The 21,225-nt window shown below is 45.2% G+C and overlaps 1 protein-coding gene across 3 annotated transcripts in view; it reads right to left on the bottom strand.

Annotated features, from left to right (window-relative positions):
* Nucleotides 1-21,225, bottom strand: part of nmt1a (N-myristoyltransferase 1a) — a 128,531-nt gene that overhangs the window by 74,474 nt on the left and 32,832 nt on the right. For 2 of the 3 annotated variants that reach the window (XM_085966646.1, XM_085966644.1), the window contains exons 2-3: nucleotides 14,659-14,761; nucleotides 246-390 (exon numbers count right to left, since the gene is read on the bottom strand). In XM_085966646.1, the coding sequence (XP_085822772.1) occupies nucleotides 246-390; nucleotides 14,659-14,761 (248 nt within the window). Of the gene's footprint in view, nucleotides 1-245; nucleotides 391-14,658; nucleotides 14,762-16,246; nucleotides 16,264-21,225 lie in introns of those variants that run through there. The other variant, XM_085966647.1, reaches the window with a different exon arrangement.

Here is a 21,225-nt window from a genome sequence, read left to right as displayed (position 1 = left end):
GACTATTCTCTCTCCAACTCACCCCACTGACCCCATGTCTTGAGCACCTAGGAGCGTGGGGTGGAGTGAAGGGGGAAGCAGGGGGATTGAATTGCTATAAAAAGAGTTTCACCAACACTAAAATGTTTTAATATAGTCAGCAACGCTGCTCCATTCCTTCAAAGGAAACTGCAGATATGCTGACCATACAACCTAAACACATCTAATATTCCCTCTAAAAAGCTTTCAATGTTGCAGATACATACCAAGCTTTGGCACTGGCTGGGTGTCCCAGAACTGGTAACTGCGTTTAGTGGCCTCCTCCATGCTCTTCGCTGGACCCTGGCCAACAGAAAATAGCTCAATGGCCTTCTGGATCTCCTGGAGCTTCTCCGCAGGCAACGAATTAACCTGAAAGACAACATTTAGCACAAAAGAAATCTAAATATCTCAATCATGTAACCATTCTGCAAAGCACCCGGTGACACTGGGAGCTCTGCTCTCATGCTCCACCACTTCAGATCCAGCCTTTCCATGAATTCAACAGCAGACCTGCACCACAATTCAAACCTAACCCCCAGAGGGAGTGAGTACGATCGGCTGTCAGAGCGCTGTATAATCTGCACTATACTCCTCCAAATGTCCATTTTCAGAATGTTAACTATTTGCCCTGTATATACCTCTGTAAAGACTCTGCCCAGAGCTTGTACAGCTGTCACTCAACTGTAAAACCTCCAGATGTTCAGCTCTGTAATTAGTTGTTTAAGCAGTTAAAAAAAATATCCACACTTAACAGTGACTGGGTAAAGGATCTAGTAATAATACCCCTCTCATTCCCATGCAGACTATGCGCTCCACATAGTTGTTAATAATGATAATCCGGATATATTCAAGGCCGCCACAAACTCCAGAAGCAGGGGAGAAGAGATCAAGTTTTGAAAATTGGGTTGAGGAGGGGAGAATGTGAATTTACTACTTTATGCACAGAGTGGTGAACACATGGAATGAACTGCCCACGGGGCAGTTAATGCGGAAAGATTTAAGGGAAAATTGGATGATATTCGAAAGAACAGGGGATTGAGTTTGTGGGGCTGGTCCGATGTTTAGCCGATCCTGTACCTTCCTGTTGTATAACATACTGCAACAAGCCAGAAACACAAATTGTAGAGTCAATGGTATCCCTAGGCGTCAGTCGGGGCTGCGTTAATGGGGTGGGTTAAAACCCATATTAGAGATAGAGAGGTATCTATCTCAGGTACTTCAAATCCTAATGTGAGGGGCGAGGGGTCCGTAATATGCGTGACAAAATCACAAACCTAAACAATATTCCTGTGAACATTTTAGCCATTCTTTCTTCCCACAGCAGGTGGGAGAATCCTACTTACTTGGATAGGTGGAATATCCAAATGATTCCACATATCATGTACGTACCCTGTAAGCATGACACCCCGACGAGGAATGCCCGTTATAATGATCTTTGGTCACCGGGTCCTGCAGTGTGGGTCTCCCAAAGCTATTGGCCGTATCAAAATAAACACTGGATTTTTGAACGGTCTCTGCCCGCTGATCTGCCTGCGGTCAACACATGCGCTGCGCACTATGTTGGCGCCGCCATGACATCACCACTTGGTGCCCACACAAAATGGTTAGTCTGCGCACGTGGACTGATGGGCCTCCTTGGTGCCGCCAGTTTGTCAGAAGGTGAATGCAGGAGAACAGTGCAGTTAGCTCACTCCCCCAAGACTGGGGCCCCAGTATAAAAAGTAGCTCAGAGAAAATGTCAGCAGAATACCCAGAGACCACCGCTAGATAACGAGCAGTTCTCAAGCACCCCCCTCCCTGACCCACCCATCGAATGTTGCTGGAGAGGTTTTCCACGGAAAGGAAGTGCACTCAACATTAACAGCTGGTATGAGACAATTAATAACCTTTTCAAAATGCGAGTCTGGCATTCTGCTACCAGCAGCTCTGGCCCAGTGATGACAGGTGAGAGTTATAAACTGTCAAAAATATGGAAAAACTAAAGCTTCCAGAAGGTCAAAGAGAACAAACTGTGAATATTTCTATCAACGATGCAGAGACTTACATTTCAAACCCTCTAGTAGGACAAATGACAACAATGAAAATCTCCTGATGGGAGAGCTCAGTGTAAAATAACTAAAACCTTTCCTTTTTTAAAAATGTAATACAAGGCTATAGTTAAACCATACAATAAAAAGGGCACAGTTCAAAGACACTTACTCGAGGACTTTAGTGCAAAGATTTACTTCAGAGATTAGAACACATACCAGCCAGCATTTCCTCTTACAATCTTCAACTGCATTTCTTCAGGGCAAGGTCATAATGCTTCTCCTTTCCACCACCCCCCACCCACCTTGCTGGGGGCAATGTGCCCGTGACAATAATAGCTAAGTGGGTATGTGTGCGGTTTCACCCAGGCTCCCCCAGTTTCCCATTGAGCTGCCTGCTAGGAGGTGCAATGGGAACAGCCAGAGTGATTCTCCCTCCCCAAGGGGTGGGGGTACCTCCGGGGTGTGTTGCAATGGAGCCTGGCTGGGGGGAGTTGGAGAGAAATCAGGAAAACAGCACCATGAAGAAATGAAAGCTGAAGCTCACCACAGTGCACTGTACACCGAGAGGCTCCATGCAACAGAGCACCCTCAGTTGGTCAATTAAATATTTATAATTAATAAAAAATTAATAATTAATCTATAATTAATTAACAATTAGTCGCTCTCCTGTTGCCTTGCACATAGAGAGTCAAGACCAAGTGTAGTGTTCAGGTGAAGCCGATTAGATGATAGGCTAGTAATTGGAAAAGGGCACACAAGCGTTAGTCAGTCCTCACTTTAAAGTAATACATTCTGACCTTGTTTTTATATAATATTTTAATTTGCTATCATGTATAGTTAAATAGGAAAAGTTTGGGCAATTTGGGAAGCGGGAAAGTAGGGTTGGTTGGAGCCCAGGAATTTCTGTGCAGAACAGGAGGAGCTGGGAGATGTAGAACTGAGGTTCTGCAGTGCCACCACTGGTGGGAGGGTGTAGTCACAGGGTGACAAGTTTACATAGGCAGTATCCAGTATAAATGTGGACATTGGAATTTATGATGGAAAAATTGATACCAGCATGACAAAAACCACGACAACAGGAAGTAGATTTTGTAGCAGAAAGCGTGTGAGGATTTTAATATTTTATAGTTCAAGTGTACCATACTTCTGGTATCTACCAAGAACATGGCACGCTGTAAACAAGACAGAAATGGAGCATTCAGATTATGTGGCATCATGTGGACAGTATGTTTAAGTAACTTATGCTGTTCTAAATGAATATATCCGCATGCTGCACTGTTCTCTCCTCATCAGAGGAGCCAAAACATTTCATAGCATGTCAGCTTGGCTCAGTTGGTAACACTCCCGCTTCTGAAGCAGTCAATGAACTGTGATGTCAGCGGTTGAGAACTCTCCTGTTTAAATCCTCTCAAGGTCTCACTCCTCCCCATCTGTGTAACCTGCTCCAGCTCAACAACCGCCCACACCCCACCACTGCACTCTCCATTCCTCTCACTCCAGCCTCTTGTTCATCTGCTCTCCCTTTGCCTAGTCATTGACAGTCTTTAGCCTTTTATACCCCATGCTCTGGAATTCTCGCCCTAAACCTCCAGCTCCCTCTCTCTCTCAAGGCCATCCTTAAAATCCACCTTTGACCAATCTTTTGGTCACCACTAATATCTCCTTTGGTTTGACATCTATTTAAAAAAAAATGCTTCTGAAGCACTTTGGTACATTATTATACACTAAAAGGCGCTATTTAAAAGCAAGTTGTTCTTGTTAAGTGATTCAGTTGTGAAAGAGACAAATGCGAGGACCTCGTGGGAGGTATAGAAGGAACGGAGTGGAATCGTAAAAGGTCAACACTCAGCACTATTTTCAGTGAAACTACAACTAGATTCATAGAATTGCAGAATGATACAGCACAGAAGGAGGCCATTCGGCCCATTGCGCCTGTGCCGGCTTTTTGAAAGAGCTCTCCAATTAGTCCCACTCCCCTGCTCAGAACATCAGAACAGGCACATAAATAAAAAAAGGGTCGGGATGGGAATAGGGCCACTAAAGGATGGACGGGATAATACCACAGGCAGCAAGAGAGAAATGGCAGAGTATTAAGTAATTACTTTGCTTCAGTATTTATCAGGGAGATAGAAGAGGTGGACATAACATTGGATGATGAGATTAGTAGTTAACTGCATTTAAAATAAAAAGGAGATGATATAATAAATAAACTAAATCAAACTCAGAGGATAAAACCCCTGGTCCGGATGGATTACATCCGCGCATTTTAAAAGAATCTAGGGAAGAGATAGCAGAGGCATTACTACACATATTTAATAATTCATTAGAAAAAGGTGTAGTGCCTGAGGACTGGCAGATAGCTAACGTAATACCGATATTTAACAGCCTTCTCAACTTGTCCTGCCACCTTCAAAGATTTGTGTGCGTACATTCCCAGATCTCTGTTCCTGCACCCTCTTTAAAGTTGTACCATTTAGTTTATATTGTATCTTCATTCTTTCTACTAAAATGCTTCATTTCACACTTCCCTGCGCTAAATTTAATCTGCCACTTGTCTGCTCAATTTATCCAGTCTGTGTCCTCCTGAAGTCTGTTACTATCCTCTTTACTGTTTACTACATTTATGAGTTGTGTGTCATAGAGTCATAACGGCACAGAGGGTGGCCATTGGGCCCATCGAGTCCGTGCCGGCTCTCTGTAGAGCAATCCAGTCAGTCCCATTCCCCCGCTCTATCCCCGTAGCCCTGCAAGTTTATTTCCCTCAAGTGCCTATCCAGTCTCCCCTTGAAAACATCGAGTGTCTCCGCTTCCACCACTTCCGTCGGCAGCGACTTCCAGGTCCTCACCACTCATTACGTTAAAAAGTTTTTCCTCACGTTCCCCCCTGTATCTTTTGCCTAAAGCCTTAAATCTGTGTCCCCTAGTCCTTGTACTATCAACTAGTGGGAACAGCCTTTCCCCGTCTAGCCTATCCAAACCCGTCATAATCTTGTACACCTCTATCAAATCACCCCTCAATCTCCTTTGCTCTAATGAAAACAAATCCAGCTTCTCCAACCTGTCCTTGTAGCTAAGATCCCCCATCCCCAGAACCATTCTGGTAAATCTCCTCTGCACCCTTTCAAGTGCCTTCACATCCTTCCTAAAGTGTGGTGACCAGAACTGGACGCAATAATCCAATTGTGGCCTAACCAGCGCTTTATAAAGGTTCAGCATAACTTCTCTACTTTTGTACTCAATACCTCTATTTATGAAGCCCAAGATCCCATATGCTTTGTTAACCACTCTCTCAATATGTCCCGCCACCTTCAGGGACCTATGCACATTAACTCCCAGGTCCCTCTGTCCCTGCACACTCTTTAAAACTGTGCCATTAAGTGTATATTGCCTCTCCCTGTTCCTTTCTCAAAATGCATCACCTCACACTTCCCTATATTAAATTCCATCTGCCACTTGTCTGCCCATTCTGCTAGCCTTTCTATGTCCTGTTGCAGTCGATTGACATCATCCTCACTGTTTGCCACACCCCCAAGTTTGGTGTCATCGGCAAATTTAGAAATTCTACTCTGTATTCCAATATCCAGGTCATTTATATAGATCAAAAAAGGCAGTGGCCCCAGCACTGACCCTTGGGGAACACCACTGTCGACCATCCTCCAGTCTGAAAAGCAGACATTTACCACAACTCGCTGTTTTCTGTCCTTATCCAAGTTGCCACTGACCCACCTATTCCATGAGCCTCAATTTTGTTAACCAGCCTTCTATGTGGTACTTTGTCAAACGCCTTCTGAAAATCCATGTAGACAACATCCATTGCATTCCCTTCATCAACCATCCCTGTTCTTCATCAAAAAATTCAATTAGATTAGTCAAACACAATCTGCCTTTTACAAATCCGTGTTGGTTCTCCTTAATTAGCTTAAACCTCTCCAAGTGCCCTTTAATTTTTTCCTTGACTATTGTTTCTAAAATTTTACCCACCACTGATGTTAAACTGACCGGCCTGTAGTTATTAGGATTGTCCTTACACCCTTTCTTGAACAATGGTGTCACATTTGCCACTTTCCAATCCTCAGGCACCTCCCCCGAATCTAGGGAAGATTGGAAAATTATGGCAAGCCCTTCCGCTATCTCCTCCCCCAATTCCCTTAGCAACCTGGGATGCAAGCCATCTGGACCAGGCGACTTGTCCACTCTAAGCATACCCAGCCTTTCTAGTACATCCTTCCATTGCTTCTACCTTTTCCACTTCTACCGATATTTTGTCAGCATCCATCTCCTTAGTAAACACCGATACAAAGTACTCATCGAGTATTCTAGCCTTTCCCTGCGCCTCTAAGCATACATCACCTTCTTTGTCCCGAATAGGCCCCACACCACCTCTTACTACCCTCTTGCTGTTTACATGCCGGTAGAAGATTTTTGGGTTCCCTTTTGTTAACTGCCATTCTACTCTCATATTCTCTCTTTGCCAATCTTATTTTCATCTTCACTTCCCCTCTCAACTTATTGTATTTGGTCTGGTTCTCCATTGAAGAACTCACCTAACATCCATCATACACCCTCTTTTTTTGTTTCATCACCTTCTCAATCTCCCATGTCATCCAAGGAGCCCTTGCTTTGGTTCCCTTACCCTTCCCTCTTGTTAGAATGTACCTAGCCTGTGACGTAAGAAAACTACTAGGCACTTGGTCCAAGTGTTAAACAAAGCTTTACTCAACTGTTTTACAACATGGAAGTCTAGTTGTGTCCTTCACTAGTTCCTGTTAAAAATGTCCTGCGCAAGCTGGGCCCATGCCCGAGTATTTATACTCTCCCTGGACAGCGCCACCCGTAGGCCACTCAGTATTATTTCATAAGTCTTTCTTCCATGAATGACTGATTCATGTCAGCCTGTACTTGGAACATCTCCTCCTTAAAGATCACCCATTGTTCCGTTACAGTTTTTCCTGTCAGTCTTTGGTTCCATTTTACCCTGGCTAGATCCTTTCGCATCCCATTGAAGTTAGCCCTATTCCAGTTAAGAAGTTACACTCTAGATTGTTCCTTTCTCCTCTCCATTGCTAATCTAAATCTTATGATACGATGATCACTCGTACCAAAGTATTCTCCCACAGACACTTGGTCGACCTGGCCCACCTCATTCCCCAGCACCAGATCCAGCAATGCCTCCTTCCAATTGGGCCAAGAACATACTGGTCAAGGAAATTCTCCTGAACACATTTCAGAAATTCCTCCCCCTCCTTTCCCTTTACCCTAGCATTATCCCAATCGATATTTGAGTAATTAAAGTCCCCCAATATCATCACTCTATAGCTCTTGCATGTCTCTGCGATTTCCCTGCAGATTTGCTCCTCTACCTCCCTCTCACTATTTGGAGGCCTGTAGAATACCCCAATAGCGTGATCAAACCCTTTTTGCTCCTTAACTCTAACCAAATGGATTCTGTCCTTGTCCCCTCAAGAACCTCCTCCCTTTCCAACATTACAATGTCTTCCTTAATCAGCACTGCCACCCCACCTCCCTTTTTTCCTTCCCTATCTTTTCTGAACACCTTCTATCCTTGAATATTCAGGGCTGGATTTTACCAGCCCTGAGGAGGCGGGGTTGGGGGCGGGACTGCTGGAAAAGTAAAAAAGAATGGGAGCGGGTCCCGAACCCGCTCTCAACCCGCCTCCAACCAATCTTCCCAGGAATCGGGTCCCCAATTTGCGCAGGGACCCGACTCCTAGCGGCGGGAAGAGGATTATAGCCACTTAACAGATAGTTAACAGGCAGTCAAGAGGTTTTTTCCAATTTTTGGGCTTCTGCTGCGGGCTTCCTGATGTCGGGGAACTCCGCCAGTGTGAGTGAGGCGTGCTGTGGGTCTGTTGTACTGTTGGTGTACAGATGACAGCTGCAGAAGTGGTGTGAAGGATGCAAGTGGGACACTGGTGAGTATCAGAGGTAAGGAAATGTTGGGACAGCCATTTTTAATGTGTTTAGATTTTTCTGTAGGTGACAAAGCTTTGAAATGTTTGTGTGGCCTCACCTCAATGGGAGAAGTGACAGATCGCTTCTGTACCCTCACCTGCAGCTGCCATCTGTTTCGTCCTAAGGAGTCATCGGAGAGCCTGGATGCAAGGGCTCACCTTTGTACAGTGATTGTCAGTGTTTGACAGCACCTCAATGCTGTTAAACACTGTCAAATCATCTGTCAAAAATTTATGGTTCATGCGCCTTTAAGAAAACCGGCAGATGAAGCGTCATCAACTGATGTCATCTGACACCAGCTTTCCCTTAACTGGCCAGCAAGCCCGCAGAGCGGGCTTAACAAGGCCAATCAGGGGAAAATAGCGTCTGTGCATCGGACGTCGCTGGGGGCGGGGCTAGAACCCAGAAGGCAGCAGTCCCGCCCCCAACTCGTCTCGCTGAGTAAAATCCAGCCTTAAGTGCCCAGTCCTCACCGTTTGTAAGCCACGTTTCTGTTATTGCCACATCATATTGCCACACAGCTAATTGTGCTTGTAGCTCACCAACCTTATTCACCACACTTTGTGTGTTTGCGTACATGCATTCTAAACCCATTTTTGAATTTTTCGTAGTCTTTTTTAGTCTGCTCCTATCTAATATGGTACTACTTCCGCCTCCAGCGCTACCTCGCCCTCCAGTATCATCTAACACACTCACTCTTCCATGCACCCCATTCCTCCCCTCCATTCCTACATGCTGGTGCCCATCCCCCTGTCAAGCTAGTTTAAACCCTCCCCAACAGCACTTGAAAACCTCCCCGCGAGAATATTGGTCCCGGCTCTGTTGAGGTGTAACCCGTCCGGCTTGTACAGGTCCCACCTTCCCCAGAAATGGTCCCAATGCCTCAGGAATCTAAAGCCTTCCCTCCTGCACCATCTCTCCAGCCACGCATTCATCTGTTCTATCCTCCTATTCCTGTACTCACTAGCACGTGGGAGTAATCCGGAGATTACTATTTTTGAAGTCCTGGGGGGGAGAAATTGGGTGAGTAGCGCCACCTGTTAGCGCCTAAAGAGGCAGTCAGTGGCTGTAGCGCCACTGGCTGCGTCTCCGGCGATATTCAGTAGGGGCGCTAATGGTGGCGTTCGGCATTTGCGCTGTGCCACCGATGACGTCATCGGTGTGCGCAGCGCCCCATTCGTGCGCCGTTCGCGATATTTGGTAGCGAACGCCGCAGTTGCGCCGCTCGCTACCCGCGCCCGGTTCACGGGGCCTTACTGTGCCGGCAGCGGCGCAAGTTAAGGTGGAGGTGTGGTGCGGCCGCTTTTCCGGCGGCCGCCTGCCAGCACCTCCGTCCCCGGCCTCCTAACCCCCCCACCCCCCGCGGCATTGCCGGCTGTTTCCCCATCTCCTTGGTGCCGGGCTCTTTTGCCAGCACTCACGATCGGGGCTCGCGCTGTTGCAGGCCCCTCCCCCTTAACAATGGGAGGAAGGCCTGCAGTACCGCAGCGTGCCGTGCCGCAGCGTGTGGCGCTGCGGCACGTTGTGCTGCGATATTCAGTTTCAGCGCCCCAAGAGGGACGCGGAGCGCCTCGAGCCTCGCCCCGTGTCCCTCGAGGGGCAATGAAACTGAATATCTGGCGATCGGTATCACTCCGATCGCTGCGCTAAATCCTGCGCTCCGCCGACTTTTGCGCCACTTTGGCGCCCCAACCCAATTTCTAGGCCCTGCTTTTTAATCTCTTTCCTAGCTCCCTATAGTCTGCCTGCAGGACTTCATCCACCTTTCTGCCTATGTCGTTGGTACCGATATGGACAACAACCTCTGGCTGTTCACCCACCCCCCTTCAGTGTCCTGCAGCCGCTCAGTGACATCCTTGACCCTGGCACCAGGGAGGCAACATACCATCCTGGAGTCACGTCTGCGTCCACAGAAACGCCTATCTGTTCCCCTAACCAATGAATCATCTGCAAACTTTGAAATTATGATCTGTTTACCCAAGTTCAAGTCATTAATACATATCAAAAAGAGCAGTGGTCCCAACACCAAACCCTATGGAACACCACTGTATACCTCCCTCCAATATGAAAAACAACCGTTCATCTCTACTCTCTGCTTTCTGTCTCTTAGCCAATTTCATATCCACACAGCCACTGCCCCTTTAATTCCATGGGCTTAAATTTTGCTAACAAGTTTATTATGTGGTACTTTATCAAACACCTTTTAAAAGTCCATATACACATCAACTGCACTACACTCATCAACCCTCTCCATTATTTCATCAAAAACTTAATCAAGTTAGTCAAACACGATTTGCTGTTAACAAATCTGAACCATTTATTAACCCATATTTTTCCAAGTGCCAATTGATTTTGTCCTGGATTATTGTCTCTAAAAATTTCCCCATAAGGAGTTATCTCTGTTCAGCTGACTGACATGCAGTTGACGGGTTTATCCCTCTTCCCTTTTTGGAACAGGAGTAGAATATTTGCAGTACTCTGGAACCACTTCCATCTCCAAGGAGGATTGGAAGATTGTGGACAGAGCCTTTGCAATTTCCACCCTTACTTCCTATCTAGAATGCATCCCACCCCATCTGGACTGGGTAACTTTTCTACTTTGAGTGCTGCCAACCTTTTAAGTACCTCCTCTTTATTTATTTTTGTCCCATCCAATTTGTCTACTACCTCCTCCATTACTGTGACATTGGCAGCAGCATCCTCTTCTTTGGTGAAGACAAATGCAAAGTGCTTATTTAGTACCTCGGCCATGCCCTCTGCCTCCACAAGAAAATCTCCTTTCTGATTCCTAATCAGCCCCACCATTCCTTTGACCACTCTTTTGGGTTCCCTTTTATGTTACCTCTCATCTGTGATCATACACTCTCTTTGCCCATCTTACTCCCTTTTCCAGTTCTCCTCTGTAGGACAAGAGGATATAGGTACAGGTACAAACTGCAAACAGCAAGCTCAGGACTGATGTCAGGAAGCACATTCACATGGAGTGATCAATGCTTGGAATGGACACTAGGTGGATAGTGGACACAAAAACGCTGGAATCATTCAAGGAGAAATTAGGTGCTGTGATGGATGGACAAGCTAGGACAGGCCAAATGGCTCCACAAGTCTGCTGCTTGGTTGAGCATCTTCACTTGGGGAAGACCCAGGTAAACAAATAGATGGAACCTGGGGAATTCAACTGATTCCCAAGCCCAGAGAGGGACAGGTCTCTGCTAGGAAAAGTAGAATGACTGATTTTATAGAATCATAAAAATTACAACGCAGAAGGAGACCATTCAGCCCACTGCACCAGTGCCAGCTCTTCAACTCTACTCTAATTCGGTTTCATTACTCTTGCCACGTACATTTTCAGATTCTCCTTTTACAAATACTTATCCAATTCCCTATTAAATGATGCTATAGTCTCTGCCTCAATAACCACTTGTGGTAATGCACCCCATGTTCTAATAATCTTCAAGGCGATTAGTTAAACATCAAGCTGTGGAGATTCAGGGTGAATCTTGGCAATAGATAGGAAATTGGCTGAAGGGTAGAAAGCAACGACTGCTCGTTAAAGGAGTCATCTTGGGTGAGGGAGGGGAGTGCACGGAGTGGGGTGCCCAGGGCTCAGTGTCGGGATCATTACTGTTTCTAATTTACATAAATGACTTGCATTTAGAAACTTAATGCAAAGCGACAACATTTGTAGATGATACCAAACCAGAAAGGGCAGTGTAATTGTTTGAGGCTGTCCAGAAATGACAATTCTGGATTTGGGTAAAATATCTATGTGGAAACTTAGAATGGAGATATCAGAGAGGTGAGCCTATAAAAGGTTTACAAGATGGTTAGGGAAAAGGAAAAGATAAATCTGGGATTTTATTTTAAATTAAATCAAATCAAAAGGCTAGGCAAGGCAACACATGTTCAAATAGCAAATTTAAGACTGACACCAAGAGTGTGTGTCGGGGTGGATGAAAAAAAGATAGGCTGCACAACATTCCTCGTCCATAATTATCTTGCAACCTTGTGAACTTTTCCCTTTGTTCTTTTTTTAAAGAAAGGGAGACCGAGCTGCCCGAGTAATTACAGGCCAGTTAGCTTAACATCTGTGGCAGGAAATATTTTGGATCTTTAATTAAAGATGAAATGACCAAATATCTAGCTGAAGAGAAAATAAGTAGAAGCAATCAACGAGTTTCAGAAAGGAAGATCGTGCTTGGCAAATCGAATTAGGAGGTGACAGATGAAGATGGATGGGGGAAATGCAATGCATGTGACTTTCAGAAAGCCTTGGACAAGGTACCACACTGTAGACTATTGAAGGAGATTAAAGGGTATGGATTTAAGGGGAAGGTAGCAATATGGATTAAGAACTGGTTAGAAGGGAGGAAACAGAGAGTAGGCGTTAAAGACAGTTTCTCGGAGTGGTTAGAAGTGGGCAGTGGTGTCCCACAGGGTTCAGCTCTGGAACCATTTCCGTTCACTTTGTACATCAATGATTTGAATAAAGGGCTAGAGGAAGTGGTGTCATTGATGATGTTGTAATTTTCAAGTAATTTATGTAATACTAATGCTCGGTCTACACCCCTTGCTCGTGATTCATTAACCAGTGAAACAATCTTTATTTGTTGTAGAAATATGAACTGGTGAATTGTGTAAAATGGTTGCCTTTAGAAAATGGTCGAGGACTGCGAAAACTGCAGCCACAGTGAGATCTCAAATAAACAAAACCTTGAAGCTGGGGGCCCAAGGCTGCTCAAATAACAGTTAACAGGCCGGCAAGAGATGACAAGCTTGCAGGATGATCGAGTCGACAACAATAATTAACTCAAGATAAGGGTGACAATCTAGTCTAATGGTCGAGCAGTCGCAAATCACATAATAAGGGACTTCTGGAATTCCCTAAACGACCAAGGATACCGATTGGCTAAGGATGGACACATCTCAGACAAAATGGCCGAATCTGCACACGGCACGCCTTAACCATTCTGTTGTGATGATAAACACAGAAGCTGTGAGCTAACTGTCAAGAGGTCTCATGACTGATTAGAGCAACCTTGTTCCAGCGGTCTTATCGGGGGTGCGGCACATAGGTAGTAAAAATATAGATATAAAAGAAGGGAGCCAAGAGCTAGTTTAGCAGCGAGAACCTAGGAATCATACTCGAGAAGGGAGGAGCCACAAGTCCGGGACTTGTAGGACACCAGCGCGAAGGCTGATCAACTTTCAAATGGGTAATATTGTTTTAAGCTAGCACACAGGGAAGTGAGCCCCGTGTCATTTTCCTTGTAAGTTATTCAAACAACTTGTTAACCAATAAAGTACTGAATGTATGCAACTTATCGAGTCCGACCGACATTTGACACTCTGAACTAAGAACCATAATTGTTGGACTGTTGTTGAGCTGACTACTTATTACTAGCTCAATAGATACAGTGAATTGGGGACAACATTCGTAAAGCCAGTCACAATTTTGAAACGTTCTAATAGATTCTCCCCTCCCTTAGCCTTCACCAATTCATATTTCTACAACGAATAAAGATTGTTTCACTGGTTAATGAATCACGAGCAAGGGGTGTAGACAGAGCATTAGTATTACATAAATGTTTCTTTATAACTATAATCTCTTACGTCTGGTATTAATCTCGTGAATTTTCACTGCCTCCTTTGCATGGCTGCAATATCCTTCCTATAATGGGTTGCCCAGAGCAGCCCAGAATACTCCAACTGTGTCCTCGCCAACTTCTTGTATACATTTAACATCACTTCCTTGCTTTCATATTCAATGCACTTACGTATAAAACCCTGAATCCTATTTGTCTTTGTGTGGTCTTTTCTACCTGCCCCTCCATCTTTAAAGATCTATGTATCTACACCCGGAGATCTCTCCGTTCCTCCACGATGTTAAGGATTTTATCAGTAATGTTGTACCTACTTTCACGGCTCTTCAGCTTAAAATGTACAACTTGACATTTCTCTGCATCTGCCACCTATTTGCCTAATTGGCTAACTGCAATTTCCTGCAATGTTCCTCTAATTTGATATAAGCAAATTTCAACATCATTCTTCTTCTACCTTATAGGTGCAGGTCATTTATATCAATGGAAAATGAGAAAAAAATAAGCTTTTGCTTTTTGTCAGAGTTATAAAATGTTATTGAGATGGCTCCATATTCAGCAGGGTCAGAGAACAGTAGCAGCTGAAACCACAGATTAACTAATTTAGCAACGTGATTGGTTGAAATTGCAAGCTTTCAGATCGCTGCTGATCTGTATTCAGCCAATCAAAACGGTTAAGTAAAAAGAAAATGTCTGTAAATTTGAAATAAAAAGCAAAGAAAGCCAGAAATATAGAGCTGGTCAGTCAGCAACTGTAACGAGCAAAGACAGGTAAATGACCTCTCGGGTGTGTGGCCTTCATCACTATGGTTACATTCAATATTTGAACAAATAATACACTTGATTTTTCTGCTCGGAAGGATTTGTGTTTAATGTGTGGCCTGTTATATGCAAAACTTTCAATTATATAGGGAGGAGTCAAATCAGAGAAAGTGTGCAGATGCCTTTTTAAAGCTGCTAAACTTGCTCTATATTTCTTCAAGAAAATGGTTGCCTGAAGCATCGCGATTCCTGGATGCTGCCCTAAACCATACCTTCGATTGATCGTCCGAGTCTAGCTTCCCGCCACCCTTCTCTTTCTTCCGTTTCGGTTTCCTTTTCTTCTTCTTTGCTCCCGTTTCATCCCCTGGGCTCTTACTGTTTCAGAAAAGAAAAAAAAGTTGGAAAAATTCAGAACGGCGAAAAATCGTACGGCTGGGAAGGTGAGGTTTTTATGAAGGAAGAGCCCAGCCAGACTTCAGTTGTAGCGCAGGGCACAGCTAGGAGTAGGAGAATTTTTTAAGCTCCCTGATAACATTGCTGCAGTGCGACAGACTCTCGACAAAAAATCATTCAAAAGATGGATTGCTAGAATTGTTTGCAATACTTTCTAACTTAGAACGCAAGAGGATGCAATCTACTAAAAAGAAACATTTAAGCACTGTAATTCGATTTTACTGAAACAAGGTTATAGGTACCATCCCTGGCTCCAATAATGGATAAGCAGGTAGCCTGCCAATGGGTTCTAGCGATATTGGGCTCATTTGTCTGTTCATGCCCACAAAGAGTCTTGGAGTCTCACTCCAACGGTCCACCCATTAGGAAGCTATCATATGGGAACTGTAGGGGTGAATCATTGCCTACTGTCAGATGTCTCGGTTCCACTTCACTCCAGAATGGCACCACACTTGTTGTATAAACCCTGGAGTAAAGACCCTGGAGCTGTACTGGAACAGAAATTCATCTTGCGCTCCCCAATGCAGCAGTTGGTGAAGGCAGCATGAAAGTGACCCACAGTGCCCTGGGTTTGGCAGGTCTGTGCCAAGCAAACTAATCTCAGACGGGGTGGCAATAGAGGCACAATAATCCATCTCGGTGCACCCTAGGTTCCCTACTCCAGATCACTATCCAGCAACCCCCCCCCAATGGAAAATGCAGGGTTGTGGACGTCTGATAAGATGGAGGTACAGGCTCTAGCGTGACATCCCGACAGTTGAATAGCCAAGACACATTACCTAGGCTCACACATGAACGGCCATGGAACCAGGAGTCAGTACCTTCAGGAAAGCAGGAGGAGGGGATTAAGTTGACATAAAAGAAACTTACCAGAGCGTAAACTAAATCAGAATCTGTAAATGTAAACATATTTATCTAACGTGTCACCAGTACTCATCTTTCAACTTTCAGGATTTTTTGAAACCTTTGTTCCCACGGTTTAAAGTGTTTTGTTCTTAAAGCAGAGCATATTTACAGAAGTTAGAAAAGGCACTGAGACAATTGGTGGCAAAAATGCAAAGTTTAGATGTTTTCTCAGACTGAAAATAATAATTAATTCATTGGCTTGTTTGGTAATCAATAAGCACTTCCAACCATTGCACTGGGAAGTAGCTACTCCCTTCTGGCTGTGGACAGAAGGTGAAAAGCACAAGATACTGAAGCAAGCAGAAACGGAAAGCTGCGAGGGCAAGCTTTGGCCTAGCTTGGAAGAGTAGCATGCAGGAGGGTAGTCGGGAGTTATTTTGATTAAGTAAGATCACCACTCAATGTGAGGAAGCATATCATGCTCATTATTTCATATCACGCAAAGACAGTGTTTGAACTGAGTGAATCCAATCAAAACCGCTGCTCTGTCGGTTCACTCACTATGAAGCAAAGCAGCTAAAGGATTCACATCTGAGGTCTGGCCTCGTCTCACCAAGCGTTTCCTCAGCCTGCCTTCGTGAAGTAGCACACGTGAAGACACAGTTATCACATATCGGGTTGCACAGAGTTCAAGGGCTTGTAACACTGGAGAAGGTTCCAGAGATACTGAAGGGCGAGGCCGTGGAGGGTTTTAACACAAGGATGATAATTTTAAATCTGAGACGATGGGAGGACTTGAACCTAACGTAGGTCAGCAAAGACAGGAGTGATGGGCCAGCAGGATTTGAAACCGGGTAGGATACAGCCGGCAATACCCTCCCGTGAACTGAACTAGATATTCGTGTCTTTTGTACACAAGCTCCTTCAATCTCTTTGAAGGCAGATTGAGGAAATACTTTGTTAGACAAGGCCAGACATGAATCATTAAGCTGTTTTAGTTCAGAGTGAACATGCAGAGCAACAGTTATGATCTGATTCACTGATTTAAACAATTATAATCTTTGTGTAATAATACAAAATAATGAACATGCCACGTGTCCCCACACCAGTCAGTCGTTTTACTTAAACAAAATAACTTCTAATAATCTTCCAATGTGAAACGTCTGAGCCTGGCCAAAGCTTGCCCTTACAGCTTTTATTTGAAGACCTGACTGACTTGGCAGACTTGCTACACCCAACTGCTCATGCCAGTCTCTTGTTTTAAAAAGTCACCCCCACCCCACCACATCCCAAAAGGACCAAACTTTTCCCAAAGTGGGTGCAAGGTGTTTATTTATTACCGAGAAAGGCTAATTAATTGCGTATTGTTTACAGACTAAGGGGAAATAACATAAAAGCATAGCTTAAACATTTTAACCATCTACTGTCTCTGTGCCTTTTTTTAAGCTTGTGTGAATACACAACTGACTCAGAACAGGGCTCAAGCCGGAGGCTATCCTAGTCTGCCCGTCTCACCTACTTAGAGGCTGCACCAACTGAGCCACAGAGGAAGCTGATCTGTTGTTGACTGGGTGCAAATGCAAACAAATAGCTCCCTAGTTCATGCGCTTAGCACGTGGGCCCAAGCAGCACCTCGAACATCACTGCAGCACCTGGCCTTGCGTGTTGGTGTTAAAAATAGAAATTGATGTGCCAAACTAAAAATAAGTTTGAAAAGTGTTTATGGTAGTCAGAGCCTCAAGTTCAACATCCACGCAACACCTCAGGAAGAGCATCTCCAATTCCACTCCGTGTCCTGATGCCACGTGCTCAGAGCTGCTCTTGCTCATCCTATTTTAAAATTCTCTACAAACTTAGCAAAGCTCTCTCTACTCTGCTCCAGCAATGATTCTCAGTCATTACCTTGCAACAGATTCCTGGCGAGGATAGATCTTGTATAACATACACAGAACAAGGAATCTCTCTATCAATTAAAGTTACAATTCAGCAAAATAGCTCAAAAGGAATTCTTCAGTTCTATCAAGTAATTTCAAAGCAAAATCTAGTGGGTAAAGGCACTGCCAGCTGAAACACTAATCCATAAAGGCCAGAGAGTCTCGAGTTCAATTCTCATCTGTGCTATTAGCAGTAGGCAAAAAAGAAAGACGTGTATTTATATAGCGACTTTCTCGACCACCGGACGTCCCAAAACGCTTTACAGCCAATGAAGTACTTTTGAAGTGTAGTCACTGTTGTAATGTGGGAAACGCGGCAGCTAATTTGTGCACAGCAAACTGATAATGACCAGATAATCTGTTTTTGTTATGTTGGTTGAGGGATAAATATTGGCCAGGACACTGGGGAGAACTCCCCTGCTCTTCTTCGAAGTAGTGCCATGGGATCTTTTACGTCCACCCGAGAGAGCAGATGGGGCCTCGGTTTAGTTTAACGCCTCATCCAAAAGACGGCACTTCCGACGGTGCAGCACTCCCTCACTACTGCACTGGAGTGTCAGCCTAGATTTTTGTGCTCAAGTCTCTGGAGTGAGACTTGAACCCACAAACTTCTGACTCCGAGGCGAGGGAGCTACCAACTGAGCCATGGCTGACACTATTAAGAGAGCGCGAGAAAAAAAAAAAAGTGAGCGTATGCGTGATGCTGATTGTTATCCAGTAACTGGTGCTTTAATGCGTGCGTGTGGACAGAACTGGGTTCAGCTTCACAGCCACAGGGTCTCCTGTAAGCTAGATTGCCAACTCTGGTTGGACGTACGCGTGGAGGTTTGATCAGGTGACAGTTGCCCGCTGTTTGCAAAAGCTATTGCATTTACATTATAAAGATGGGGTCTGCTGTGGCTCAGTGTCTTCCTTCTTAAACCTGTATCTAAGTTGGCTTCTTTCTGCTTTCAGCAATCATGGAGACCACCACAACCCCGAGCCATTTTCCTGGGTCGGAGTCATTTCCCACACAGGATGGGCGCCAGCCAGAATTCCGGGTCGGAGTCATTTCCCACGCAGGATGGGCGCCAGCCAGAATTCCGGGTCGGAGTCATTTCCCACGCAGGATGGGCGCCAGCCAGAATTCCCACCAGCAAGAGGGGGTTGGAATATAAAGGTGAAGAGTGATGCTTCAGTTGTATAGAGCCTTGGTCGGACCTCATCTGGAGTAACTGTGTTCAGTTCTGGACACCGCACCACAGGAAGGATCGACAGGAAACTCTTTATTATCCGGCACCAACGGGACCAGCGTGGTGCCGGTTTATCAAAAAGTCTGGATTACAGAGAGGTATAAAGGTACGAGAGCTCCGTACACAGCAACAGATCCAGGCGTCGAGCAGGAACCCCGGTTACACAGCCACAGATGCAAGAACGGCCACTAATATGAAGTAAAACTTACCTGAACCGACTCCTGAATTTTGCCGGTTAACAGAGATTTCCGGTTATTTAGGTGCCGGTAAATCGAGAGTTTCCTGTATTGGCCTTGGAGGGGGTCCTTCCTCTGGCGGATGAATTCGGAACAGGGGGCATAATGTTAAAATTAGAGCCAGGCAACCTCGAGGGGCTGAATGGCCTCCTCCTGTTTATAAGCCCGAGGCCTAAAAGGTCAGAGCTGGATTAAGAATGCTCCACCCTCCGTTCCCATTCCTGCAGTGAAATGCATGAAGAAATGGGCCCGTAGAATATTTATACACTGCACCAATAATAAAGCAAATCCGCAGGAGTAGAAGTGTAAGGGAGGATCACCCCCAGGCATGGTTGTAGAGATGGGTTTCAAAGTTGTGGCGAAAAAGCCAGGCTGAGGGATTTGGGGAGAAAACCCTCAGCCTAAAAGCAATGGGCCATAATTAGCTGTAGGACTGAATCTAATGGCGTCTGCTGTTCGTTAGACTTGCCCTAGGCTAGTTAGGTTTTTACATTTTTTGCATGGCAAGTAGCTGAAAGTGCGAGCTAATAACTGGGCCCCGAGTGAACAGGGCAAGCATCTCCTTAACCAATCAGACTGAAGGATTGTGAAATTAACAGCGCAACGACGGAGAAGGAAGAGTAAAATAGTGGGTGAATTCAATGTCAAATTAGGTACAGAAAGAGAAATAAAGGGAGAGAGAGAGAGAAAAAGAGACAGAAAGAATAAGTTTAAAATTTTACATTTTTAAAATCTCCAACAATTAAAGCCCGAAGGAGACTTCACACTTGTAATAGTTAATTTTCAGTGCCAGAGATGTCGACAGGCAGTAACTAACAGTTATCATGCCGTTAAAGGATACTTAGACTGAAATGGACAAGAAGTAATTTTCTATGGCGAGTTTATTTTGTCTCTACTACACAAATACAGCAATGTCACACTGTTCAAAAGTGTCAATGGTGAGGCGACAGCGAAATGGTGAGGCGACAGCGAAATGCCATTTTCAAAGCTAACAGTGGAGCGGCGCAACTCGAACATCATTGGGATTTCCGCATTTAATCGCGCATCTGCCCCTCGCCTGAAATTGCCGTGGCATTTGCGTATAAATAACGACGAGCGCCATTAGCCTCACTGTTATTTTGGCAGCGAATTGTGGGTCAACGAGTTAAAATCATTCAACAGTTACTGCGATTCGCAGTGTATTTCTGCAACAGCTCTGCTAAACTACCATGGGTCCATTTTTGTCCTTCGAAAGACTTGACTTGCTGTGCTCCGTCTCAGTGTTCTGTACGAACATCATCAAATGACGATCACCCCAAGTGACACTCCGCAGGCTTCCCCCAGGGTGTCTCCAGTGTTTGAGGAGCAGGGTGGGCAGGGTATTTTGGGAGTTGTAGTTCTGCACTCCCGGAGACCACCGAAAGGCAGAAACAAGACAAGAACTACAACTCCCAGGAAACATGCCGCCCATATGCGCCGGACGGTCAGCTATCGCCATGGCAACGACTAACAACTCCACAGGTACAACGTGTAAACTCCTCTTCCCTGTTTTCTCAAAGGTTGTTCGTAACAGTGCCCAGGAGATTCAGTTTGCATTCCAGGAGACTCCAGAACGATCTGGGACGGTTAGCCACCTTACTGGGAAGAGGTTCCAGTCCAGCGTCAGCTTCGTCCCATGGCAGCACTCGCTCCTCTGAATCGGGTTCAGTTCTCACTCTGGGACTTGAGCACACGATCCAGGCCGACATTCCTGTGCAGCACGGGTGAGTGCTGCACTGTCGGAAGTGCTGTCTTTTGGGTGGGATGTCAAATCAAGGCCCCGCCTGCCTGTTCAGGTAGATGTAACAGACCCCATGGCACTAATCAGAGAAGAACAGGAAGCTCTCCTGGCATCTGTCCTGGCCAACATGCACTCCTTGACCAAACACCAACAAATTATCTGGCCATTCGTTCATCTCCTGTTTGTGGAACCATTTCCAGATATTCTACCAGGTTCGGATGACAGGATTGATTAAGAACATAAGAAATAGGAGCAGGAGTAGGCCAATCGGCCCCTCGAGCCTGCTCCGCCATTCAATAAGATCATGGCTGATCTGATCCTAACCGCCAATCCACTATCACAGAACCATCTCCTGAATCTAACAGAATTGGACACACGA

Source organism: Somniosus microcephalus, chromosome 24 (assembly GCF_052327205.1).
Source record: "Somniosus microcephalus isolate GS21.2 chromosome 24, FLI_Smic_1.0, whole genome shotgun sequence".
Classification (NCBI taxonomy): Eukaryota; Metazoa; Chordata; class Chondrichthyes; order Squaliformes; family Somniosidae; genus Somniosus; species Somniosus microcephalus.
This window is presented reverse-complemented; position numbering and strand designations above follow the sequence as displayed.